The sequence below is a fragment of the Phodopus roborovskii genome, unplaced genomic scaffold, assembly GCF_943737965.1.
Source record: "Phodopus roborovskii unplaced genomic scaffold, PHOROB, whole genome shotgun sequence".
Classification (NCBI taxonomy): Eukaryota; Metazoa; Chordata; class Mammalia; order Rodentia; family Cricetidae; genus Phodopus; species Phodopus roborovskii.
The window spans coordinates 13,860-26,526 of NW_026125047.1; the positions used below are offsets into that span (position 1 = coordinate 13,860).

The 12,667-nt window shown below is 35.3% G+C and overlaps 1 protein-coding gene across 1 annotated transcript in view; it reads right to left on the reverse strand.

The window, feature by feature from the left end:
* The window catches only part of LOC127217577 (bifunctional heparan sulfate N-deacetylase/N-sulfotransferase 4-like), a gene marked incomplete at its 5' end in the record, with an annotated part of 99,685 nt that overhangs the window by 790 nt on the left and 86,228 nt on the right, over nt 1-12,667 (reverse strand). The window contains 5 exon segments of the mRNA XM_051178586.1: nt 1,588-1,690; nt 6,809-6,918; nt 7,856-8,026; nt 10,268-10,442; nt 12,315-12,443. Coding sequence (XP_051034543.1) covers nt 1,588-1,690; nt 6,809-6,918; nt 7,856-8,026; nt 10,268-10,442; nt 12,315-12,443 — 688 coding nt within the window.

Here is a 12,667-nt window from a genome sequence, read left to right on the forward strand (position 1 = left end):
CTAACATTCCAGTTCCCAGATAAATGAGTGAACACACACATACACATACACACACACACACACACATACACACACACACACACACACACACACACATACACACACACACACTTCCAGAAACAGAAAACTGTTAACTTGCTTTATTTCCCTACTAAATTCTCCAAACAACCACCAAATAAGATTATGTTGTTCTGTTTTATTTTCTGTCTCCCATAATCAAAATTTTCATGTGTAAATATTTAGTGATCAAACAAATTTTTCTATTGCATAGAAATGCTACCATCTCTCCTAAGCTTTTCTTAACATTTTAAACACAAATAAATTTTTTTCTTTATAAAACTCCCTAGCAACTTTTGTGTATACTGTGGAAATGGATTTAGGACAATTACATTTCATCTTGGACCATTCGCCAAGCATTTCATTATGTTTCTTCCCTTAAAGCAGATGGTAAGCACTTCAAATGGGGAATAAGATGTTTACAGTAGTGGGAATGCTACATTGATGTTTTGGGCAGATTAAAGTGATTTCTGAAACCCTTCAGAAATTACTGAGTTCAAAACTATATTAAGGACTTTCTGGCACTATCACCATAGCAACACATGAAGAATGCAACCTGCCCTTGCTCACCTTGCCTTAGGAGAAATGCTCACAATCTCTGGCTGGTTTCCAGCCACCATCTCTGATCTAATGCATCTTTCCACATATTACGATTTCTATAACTTTTGTCTTTTTGTAGTTTAATTTATTATTATTATATGCCTCCTGTTATAATCTCATAGCCCTAACTAAATTATTCACCCTATAATGAATTTCAGTAGCCATTTTATTCTTATATTTTCTGCATAGCTTAGCTCAATATCAGGCATGTTTTTGACATCAGATGTATGTATGCTGGTTAGTTTTTGTCAATTGGTCCAAACCAGAGGCATCTCAGGAAGAACTTCAATTGATAAAGTGGCTGCATTCTATTGGCCTGAGGGCATGTCTATATGGCATTTCTTGACTTTTAATTGATGCAGGAGGTCCCAGCCAACTGTGGGAAGTGCCAGCCCTGAGCATGATGGCCAGGACTGTAGAAGAATGGTAGCTGAGCAAGCCAAGGGGAAGCAAGCCAATAAACAGCATTCCTCTATGGTCTTTGCTTCAACTTCTGCCTTCAGGTTCCTACCTTGGCTTCTTTTAGTGTGGGAGTGTGACCTGGAAGTTATGATCTGAAATAAACCTTTTCTTCCTCAAAGTTGTTTTGTAGTTGTGATGTCTATCACAGAAATATAAAGCAAACTAGAACAGTATTCACTTTTTTTGCATAGTGGTATTTTTCTACCATTGTTTACCAAATAATTTATTTTTAAGTGCCTTACTATGTGGAAGGGAGTTACTTTTCAGAATATAATTGTGTCTGAGTTGAATTACAACAGGTAACAATTTCTATTGACGTATATCAGTTCTTTCTCTAACATCTTTAAAGTATATAAAAGTATAGATTACAAAGATAGATCAACAACAACAAAAAAATCAGATTTTTCTTCCTAGTTTTAAAACAGCAGTGTCTTTTTGCCAGAGTAATTCAAACCAAGCTAACATTACCTCTGGATCCATGGGTGGGTATTTTCGGCCTTTGCTCTTCCCAAGGCATTTGGTCTTTCCTCCTTCTAGTAGTTGACACCAAAAGCCCTTTTGGGGATCAAACCTAAAATATAAAAAACATATAATAATTGCAAATCATATTCAGTAAAGAGGCTTCCCAGTCAGATAAAAGAGCTACACTTTTGTATGCTTCTTACTTCAATTTAATTCATTTTTACAGGTGTTTAGCTGATTTGAGAAATGAAAATAGATATTAAAATTTCTATGTCTTACTACATATTTTCAAGTAGTTCTGCTGTATGGGAAAAGGTACACAGACCTACAATACAATTTTTTATTGAAATTATTGTGTTACATATTTTAGTTATGAATCTATAATAAGGCAAAGCATTAAACATTAAAAGTACAGCCTACATATAAAAGACTTTTAGATAGTTTGTTTCTTTATGACTGTGATTTGCATGTATAAATATATTAAAAGAATTCTCTGAAATCATTTAATGGATTTCGTTAATGGGACTGAATTCCATGTAGGTATACTTCTCTGAGTATAGGTGTAATTAAGCCTTTCAATTTGAAAACAAAACTGTATTCTTTTCTACAGTTAATTTTTTTTAAATATTCAGAAAGTAAAAATGTTACAGAATAGTATTAATGTACTTCTTATGATACTTCTAATGTACTTCTAATGAACTTGGTGTTTGGTTTTCATAATTACAATAGTTAAAGCATTCAACAAGATCACATTGTGCCCAGAAAGAATAAACTTGTCCTACATAAAATATCTTTATTTAAATGGATTCCTGTGTCTTTAAATTTTTTTAATGTGTAAAGATATAACTAATTACAATGTCTTCATATCTGAGACATAGGCACTACACCTGGTGAGTCAAATGTAGCCTTCTTCTTGTCTGTTGTTGAAGGCAGATGATCATGTTGGGTGAATCTCATAGCTGTAATCCTGTACATAAAGGCTTCTACATGCTATAATACTATGCACACAACTATCTAACTGTCAGAATGGCAAATACCACCTTCAAGTCTGTATAGATTTGATAACTTGCCTTTGTGATATTGAAAAATTTAATGAAACAGTTTTTGTTTACTTGTTTTGTTCTGTATTTTGTTTTTCAAGACAGGGTTTCTCTCTGTAAAAGTCCTGGCTGTTCTGAAACTTGCTTTGCAGAGAAGGCTGGCCTGGAACTCACTGAGATCCGCCTCTCAAGTGCTGGGATTACACATGTGTGCCACCACTGCCTAGTGAAACAGTTATTTTTAAGAAAATCAAGTATATATTTTTCTGGATGGAGCACTGCACTAATAGCAACATGTTAAAAAGCAAACAACAACAACAAAAAATCACACACACACACACACACACACACACACACCACGCACACTATTTTAAGGCTCCAATCAGCCCCACTAAGCCAACGAAGGGCAGTATGTCCACTGCAGTGACCAGGAAAGACTGTCAGCTGCAAACCTATGCTCCAAGCAGCAATTCCATTTTGCAGAACAAGAAAAGGGACAGATTTCACAGGCAGTGCCTGGCTCATGCCAACCTCCCTACAATGGTTATAGCCAGCTGCAGATGAATTGAACTTTGGTAGAGCCCTGCTGGCAGACAGTGTCCTTGACTCCAGGGCCTGGAAGGCAAGCAGTGCTATAGCTTTGACACAATCAGATCCCGAGGTGCTCTCAGAAACTCTAATGCTATCTTATTTTTTTGGTTGAAACTTAGTTACACAGGAAAGGATGTGTGGCCTAACTGTGTTTTGTGTAAAGTCAAATGTATGAGAATTTCTGATAAGTACTAACAAGATAGGAAAAATGAAAGAATGAAACAAATAAGAAGGGAAGATTTAAATTTATCACTATGGGACTTGCTGCATGCATAAAACATGGCAAAGGTTTGCATTTTTGTTGCTCAGCAGATGTTTTAGGAAGATGAAGCATAATTGACTGGGATGTAAAGTTAATTAGTTGCAGAATATTTTGTTGCCTTGAGCCCATTCCTATAACACTGCTAGACCTGAAATTTGCCTCTGCACATGTGTTCTTTTTATGGTGAGAGGGAAATTTTCTTTAGTTTCTTTCCTGACCTATTGTTAGAGAGACCTGATCCATGCTGTCCACATTGTACTTGTACATGTCCCCAATTAAAATCAGATCCATCAGTGGTCAAATGGATAAAAGAAGACAGAGTCATTTCCAACCTGAACTTTCCAAGCTGCTCCCTGTGTATCACAGGCCTTCCTCTAGTTTTCACTAATTTCCCAAGAGGAATAACAATTCGGCCTTCTGTGCAAAATGAGATAGGAGCATCAGTAGCACGATGGCCCTAAACAGCATTTTCTGCCTCAGGATGAGAATATTTAACCATGTTAAGGCAAAATACAACACTGGTAACAAAGCTGAGGTTTTGGGGCCCACGCTGACAGCACGTCCCCTCTCTGCTTGTGTGAGGGCTCAGCATAAGTTGTGGAGTTTTCTTGTTGGGGGCTGGGCCATCCTGAAAACCAAACGTCATTTTAACACATGTGGTTTTTTTTTTCCCCTCTCTGTTTGGGGTCCTGTTCCATTTATGAGGTCCTTACCATAATAGATGGTAAGTCTAACAGACAGATCTCTATGTTAGAGCAATTCATTGTTTTATGGTTTTACCTAACAGGCATGTTATTGTGAATATAAGATTCAAAGCCCTTTCAAATAATTATTAAACCACTCTTAGGATGACTTGGCTGACATGTGACTTCATTTATTATGCTAAGAACCCCAATACTAGTTAAATTTTGTGATATGTGAGATATAATAAAATCCATATATTTTGTAATTGTTTATAAACTCTCCTTCATAACTATGACTTTACAGGTTTATTGAACCATAAGCAACTATTTTCAGTAAAAAGGACAGAACCATTACCTAGGCTACTGCTGAGAAGGGCAAGATATGCCAACATCAATAACTATTAATGCAAAACACATTATGGGAAGCTTTGTCTACTCAATCAACAGGGGCATGCCTCGTGTGGCTGCTGTTTCCATGTGTAGGTAAGAACTTCATTAGGATTGTTTTAGCGGATAAGGAAAAACCCAATCTCATTACTGCTTTTCCTGTCCCTCCATTACCCTCTCTAATTGTCTAATTGCTGAGTCTAATCTTCTGTGAACTGGGAAATTATATAATCAGGCTTGTTAGAATTTCGTCTAAAATTTAATAGGCTTTATATCAGAGCTTGGGGGAGTCTTGTAGGAGTAGAGCACATGCCCTTTTAAAGTAAGTTTCAGCTGCTTGTAGCACTTCTCTTTGTTAACTTGGTCATCTAATTTTAAAATTACTTGAGTAGATAGCTCTATCTTTCTGATATGAGGGCAGCACATATGCTATTTCACATACCCTTTTGTAACACAGTACATCCCTCCTTGCCAAGATATGGATTTGCATTTCCATCCCTCCAATTTGGACTTGATTTACTTGCTGGTTTGCCCAACAGAATGAAATATGAAACAAGCTCCGTGGCTGTCAAGGTCACAGTAGCCATAGTGATCTTAGATCACATGGTCCTTCTGTTTTACATTCCTTTTTAAAATGAAACCAGTTCATTGTGAGAGAGCCAAAGGAGATTTGTTATATAGAGAATCTTCATGCTACTGAATTCAGCCTTTGACTCAGTAACCAAAGATTTGAGTGATGGAGCCTCCAGATAATTCCAGTCCTTGGTCATTTGTGCCATAACCAGATACTCAAGTCTTTCTGGTGGTGATCTTTCATATCAATGGATAAAAGTCAAGCTATTCTCCATGCATTCCTTTCTAATGTCTGACCTACGAAACCTGTAATCATGGCAAAAGGGCTGCCATCTTACACTAGGTATAGTGATGGTTTGTGATGCAGCAATAGATTACTACACTGCATGATTCCATAAACATTCTAATACATGCAGAATAAGACCTTGTTCTGTAATAGTTTTCACAAAGGCAAAATCTTTCCATCTTGAAGAAAAACAACTTCTTGCTACATGGGGTAGGAAAAATAAGATGAAACAAAAGAATACTTTAAGACAGTGTGTTTACAGGGAGGTGAAGTGAAACATTCCATACTTAAGGAAGTTCTTTAACATGTAAAATAAACAACTCAAAATAGCTACAGGAAGTCCCTAAAGCTGAGCAGATTCATTATGTTCCTCTTTCCCCAAAAGTATATAAGTATATCTGAGAGTGACTGTCAGAGGGACTTCAGTGCTTGAAGACTCAGACCAAGCAGCCTATCTGAAGCAGAGACTAGAGTAGCAGCCTGTGACAGAAGGTATCAGTCCAACTGTCTAAAAGAAACAAAGACAAACTGAGCTGCCTAGAAGAGGCTCACATCAACTGAAGCACCAGGAATGGACACCTCAAACCTGTAGAGCTGCCTGCAGGCTGTAGAGTATCCAGGTTTTCTAGCTTTTGTCAGCTGTGCTGGGACAGATATAATAGTTGTCTCTGAGATATTTCTGCTCCTCTATTAACCACAATAAAGCTCGTTGGTTCACCAAAGTGGACTTTAGTGGTATTTATAATTTTATCTATTGTTAGTTACCTATCTGGAGTTAAGTAGATGTTTAGTCATGTCTCACCAGAAATAGCTTTTCTCCAAATCTATACTAAATATTGTTTACTGTCTCACAGGGAATGATGGCATACCATGTTTCATTTCTATTCTTTCTATTCTGTTCTGTTCTTTTGTTTTCTTTTTTCAAAACAATGTTTGCTCTGTGTAGGTCCATCTTTCCTGGAAGTCAGTCTATAAACCAGGCTGGCTGTGAACTCAGAGAGCTGCCTGCCTGTGCTGGGATAAATGGTTTGTACCACAATTGCAGACCCATGTTCCACTTACAACTTGCTGTGAGAGGACAAATCATTTTCATCTTTGTAATTTCAGTTTTTAGGACACTGTATACAAAGTAGATACGTAAAATAGCTAAACAAATTTATATTGGAGGAAGGCTTAAAAGTGAGATTTATCATAATATAATGATACCTATTATACTTTATAATGTAAAGTAGTCCTGTTATTCAAAAAGAGACACCTTAGAGTAATGAGAATGTTTCTTTGTGTCTGAGTAGCAGAATGATGTATAAATTCATAGCTAGTATTAATGATGCTATATACATTCAGACTAGTGATAATTTATGATGGCAAATAATGGAAGTGAAATCAAGCATGAGAATAGACTCACGTTAGTGCTTCAGAGTAATTATAATGAGGTGTAACTCCTAGAAACTTCTGGACTTCATCCATCACAGTAGCTGGGTCAGATCTCAGCTGTTGTCCATCAATAATTAGCAACTGCAAACCCAAAAATAGTCACTTACGAAGAACAAAACTGAATTAAATCAACCAAGTTGCCCCTCTTGACCTGGTATGGCATTAATAAGTCAGGCCACTTTGAATGAGAAGAAAACATTCACTACATAGAATACATTTAAATGTTGCTCTTCTTGCTTCTTTCCTAACTAAAAATAACTAAAATTTTCCATAGAAATTGTTTTTGTGTTGGTGAATTGTGAACTCAGTTTATTTTTACGCAGAAGTAAATGAAAATGTCTGTAGCACTGGAATTGTAGTATAGACAGGTGTTTCTCATCTCTACTGTATATTACCAGCTAACCATTCAGCCTTCTAAATGTTATCCCTAACCTTGAGACCAATGACTCAAGAGTGACCACCCAAGTGAAAGTGACCCATCTATTTTTACAAACCATGACTGAGGGGAAAACCCTGAATGAGAGGAAAATGTTTCTGACTTTCTCTCTTTGGATCACTGATGGAGAATATGGGCTAAGAAGAAGAACATCAAGGGTGTTTTTCTCAGATCTTACTGTGGTTCTATCCCATGTCTAAAGCCCTTCTTTTTATGGTCATCTAGATGAAGGACCTCTTTTTTTTCACAGTAAGGGTCTCACGTGGCAGAGAAGCTGAATGAATCCACATGGATACTTCTACGAATTCTCTGGCTAGTTGGATTCTATACTAGTTCTTGAGAGTTTTCAATTTTGAATTACATGACATTTCTTTTGAAACCAACTACTCATCAAAGAACTCTCCTAACTATGTGCTTCAGAGCCATCTAACTACATTGGATGGTATTAGTAAAGTAAAAAATATGTAAAAAGCCACGTTTTTTATGGCCTCTATTGCTCTTGGTTATCTGTGAAGCACATCTGTGTGTGTCAGTGCGATGCAATCATGATATGATAAGTGGAACATAATTTCATAACATTACCTGGGAAGTAGCAAAGTAGGTCAGCCATCTTTCTATGTGTACTGCGTACCATCCAGGTATCAGACATCTCCTCTGCAAGGTTTTTAAATCTGGTGGGGCCCAATGTCCTGTTGAGATAACTTCATAGAAATTGAACCTCAGGGCAGCTGGATCTTCATGGGATCGTTGGTGCTTTAAAGGAAAGGTAAAGTGTAGAGTTAGAAATGCTTTTTAGATGTTTGCATAATTTTTGTGTATATATACCTATGCATTTGGCACATTGTTTATTTCAAATAGCAGGATTTCAGTAAATGTCAAGTAATATGCAGATATATGTAGAGTTGTTTTGCTTCTAAAATATGTAAACAAAAGTAGATGGAGTGAAAGGATTTTCTACAAGGGTCTGATTAGATATGAAAATGTGCTACAGAGAAAAAGTAAGCTTGATAAATATAAATTTAGATGGACAGCAGTGGTCTCACACGTTGTTTGGTCTACTGTGCCTTTCAAGCTCCTTCTAGTGGTTCCTCTGTGTGGCATAAACTATACATGCAGAAGCCCCAGATGGCGATGTGTAACCATTGTTCAGATGTCCCATCCAAGTTAAACTTGTCTCTATTGGTCGCCACCAAGTGTCATTTCATTCCTGCTTTTCAGTATCAAAGCTTAGTAGTCTTCCCCACAAAACTACCATTTGGCAAAATAACAAAGACCAACTAAATGAGAGAAAAATTTAATAATGCAGATGCTTGAAAATATGTTCCTCTCATCCATAGAACAACAACAACAAAAATAGTGATGGATGTGAAGCGTAATTGCTGTCTTTAAAGAAATGGAGCCTAGTAAGAGAGGCAGTAGAGTAACAGATAATATCAAAGACATATAATTTTTATTTTATTTTATAAGTAAATTTTACAGGTAAATTACTCTAGACAAGTCAAGATAGTTTAGTGAGGGGTCAAAGGTCAAAAGTGGAAAGTAACTGCCTGATGAGTGAAACTCATATTTCATTTTATTTATAATGCTGAATACATGCAGATGACATATCCAGTCCAGACAACAAAATGTGTAGAGATTTCATAATTGGAAAAATAATTGCTAATATGCAGTATATGCATATTAATAGAGTACAGCCTGGCTAAAATTTCTGTTATAAGCAGTAACCAGAGTGTACTCAATCTGCTCTTATTGACTTATGTAAGTTTAGCTTCAGATTTTCTTTATATGCCTGCAACTAAGATTAGCATAAAAATATGACCAGAAAGTCACAAAGGAACATATTTTATAGGAAAATAGCACTTTAGTTCCTCTGTGAGGTCCATTATAAAAATGTGGGGTAGAAATTACAGTAGCAGGTGACGTTCGTGCTGGTTTCTGACTTACACCTGCTGAGCTTCAGATTTATGTCCCTTACTGGAAGGACGGGTCTAGCTAAGTAATAGGCTACATTATTTTGAAATGTGGAGCACTTTGGGGCCCTGGCTTCAGCAATACAGGCAATAAAAAGTATTATCAGAAAAAATAATTCCCTTAAACCTGAGTATCCAAAGAATTTATTTGGAAAGTAGTCACTGATAAGCACTGTATTATGTACATTCTATTTCATTCAAGTGATTTAATCTATATAAAGCAATCATTTCAGTCTACCCTACATAGATTAAACATTCAATATTCTCGCAATATTTAAATTTAAAACTTTTAATTAAAGTTTACACCTCAGTGTTTTGATTTTTTAATTAACTCTATTATAAAAGCCTTGCAAATAAGAAATTTCACAAACCCAAATTAACCAGACCTAAAGTCTATACTTCTTAATGAAATTCTATACAATTAAAATAGAAAATTTGAAGTTGTTGGACTTCATATTTGATTTTACACTTTACAGTATAGAATATATTTTATGCACTTACCTACCACCAAAACTGAAAAATCCATGCCAGAATTAGAAATAGAAAAACAATTATCTTTTTATTCTCTTTTATAACTTACATTCATTTAGTATTTCTATAGCTTCTAAAATTTAGCCTTTCTTGTTTACTTTCCTACATGTTATACATTATGTGCTGGCTTTCTTTATGTTAACACGACACAGGGCTAGAGTCTTCTCAAAGGAGGGTACCTCAATATCAGCATAGATTTGGAAGGGGCTCCCAAAGCTCCACCCCTAGCTACGAAGCTATTGACAATTGATGACTGCTTAAAAAGGGAGTCACTTGAATGTAGTCACTCATAAGTTAATTCACTGTGTGAGTTAAATATTTAGTTGTTTTATAGTTGAATGAAAGAATGCATGGATGGATGGATGGGTGGATAGATAGAAAAGTGATGTATAGACACATAGTCTTCTTTTGGTTTAAGATAATTTTTGCATATATTTAATGGTTAAGTTAATATATACTTGAATTACTCATCACTACTCTTCTTCATTCTTACCTGGTACCAAGAATATGCCCTGTCCGAGGGGTCAATGAGGATAGTAATGATCTTGGCTTTGGGAACAAGAGATGCAGCTCTCTTGGGAGCCTCTTCTGAGTGAAAGTAGTTAGCACTCTTTTCAAATAGGAAATCACTGGTAATGTTGGAAGGAGTAGGGAAAAAGTCCATATACCTGCAGGTAAGAAGAGAAAATAAATTAATCTGAGCAGTATATTTTTTTAATTCTGCCACCCAAAATGGGAAGATTTTGAACAGGTTTTATATCGTTTGCATAAAGTTCAAATTATCGTGCTATAACATCATTCAAATAGTCAACATGCTGTGCACTTCTAATGTGAAAGCAACCCATAATGTTATGTGCTCATGACTCATTTAAGGCAAAGGGAAGAACGAGGTAGATTAAGTGAGTTTATAATGAATGATGGGATAATACAGTGGATTTGAGCTGATATCCTCTGCTGTCAAAAACCAAGTCCAAAATTACTGATTATGCCTGTACAGAACAATATTGTGTCATCTTCCTTGACAGATATTTTAAATAGTAAATGTGTTTTTGCAGATTTGAATGCTAAGATTCTTAAGGTTAGCTTGAAGTTCATAAGACAGAAAGACATGTAAGTCAAAATAGCTATAAAACATTAAACAGATTAAGTCGTAGCTGTTGTCCTTTTTATAAAATTTGGTAATATATGCAGTAATATCATCACATTATAATTTATCTAGAGTAATTAAAGGACTATTTTCTATCAGTTGATCCTGCAGTGCCTCCATAAGTTCACCCCTCCATATGCTGTCGGAACATTCCTCTGTGTGTATATTATGGAATCAATATGTTCTGAGGCTAATTCAGTACAAGGCTTTAATTATGTGTGTAACCCTCTTTACAGCTCATCACTTCTCTCACTCTCAAATGTTCTAGAAAAAAATGAGAGCAATTAAGAATCCATAGAAGGCACTTATTTTCCTCTTTGACATTTGTTATTATGTTTCCCAAATGAAGAGTACTGAAGAATCTCATCTGTATTCTTGCTTAAATTTTTCTGTTCTATTTGAGCTCAGAGAAAAGGGAAAATTTGCTTTTCTTTCTTTAATAATTTAATGTAATTCCAAAATGTAAAAGTGAGATAGAATAGTAACATCTCAGATGTAAAGTGAACATGGTTTCACTCAGGATGAGACGAGATCTGCACAAAAACATTACTCTTGTTGGGCCATTATTCTAGAAGGTTCATGTGTTATGGAAACACACAAAATTAAATGTTACAAATTGTGTATTGAAAGCAATTTTCCTCATATGAGATTTGCCTTATATTTCCAGGGAATATAAATCTAGGGAAATCAAATCCAGGCTCATAATTTCTTGGAAAGTTAGGATACAGACAGAAAAAAAAAATCATCAGACTAAGTACCATCTCCAATATTAAGTTTAGTCTATTTTATCTTATGGAAAATATTGTTGTTTTAATTGTTTTCCACCATTTATCAAGTGCTAATTAATGTTTCTTTTGTGTGTGTGAGTAGAATTGATATGGTTTAGGGAAAGCTCTATTATAATTTGCATGACAAATATTGCCTACATTGCAATACAACATACACAGCTCATGTGGTTAATGAAGATACATGTCCCAGAGTACAAAATAAAGCAACCTCAGGCATCACTGTGAAGACAAATTATGTGTTTAATAAAATAAATGGAGAAACTGTAAAATAAGAGTATGCTTAAAGAGAATTTTAAATATCCTTATGAATAATGCTGATGAAAAATAACCCCAAAATGTTCGTTATTCAATCATATTAACTTACCAGAAAAATATTATCATTATTGCACTGTCCAAATCAAATTATAAGCAACACTGATTAAACATATCATCATTATAAATTAATTTCTAATTCACTGTGGTAGAATTGAGCATAACAAATTTATTCTGTAATTATGCAGATGCCATGCACACATCTGTAATTGCTCTGGGATGACAGAGCATGTGTTAATGTTTGAGTTCATTTTTTTTTTTTTTGTTTTTTGGTTGTTGTTATTTATTCTTACCACTCAATTCCCTTGTGATAGTTGTTGCCATTAAAAAATTGAACTTCTTCAAAGGTTTTTGGGCTAGGGAGATTGCTGATGATGGAAGGGTGCATAAGGAGAAATAAATAAAGTGCAGTTGTTCCTGTTACAAAGAAAAGAAGATACATGTTATATGTCAGAAAAAAGAAAAGATTGGAAGATCACCGTCATATTTTAAACAAAAATAAATTTCAGTAAACCAACTCTTTCCAGTGTTTTCTTATAACTAAATAGATGCACTTCATTTTAATAATAATCAAAATGGGTCTGGGTGTTTGTGATGCACCTTTAATCCCAGCACTCAGGAGGCAGAGGCAGGCAGATCTCTGTGA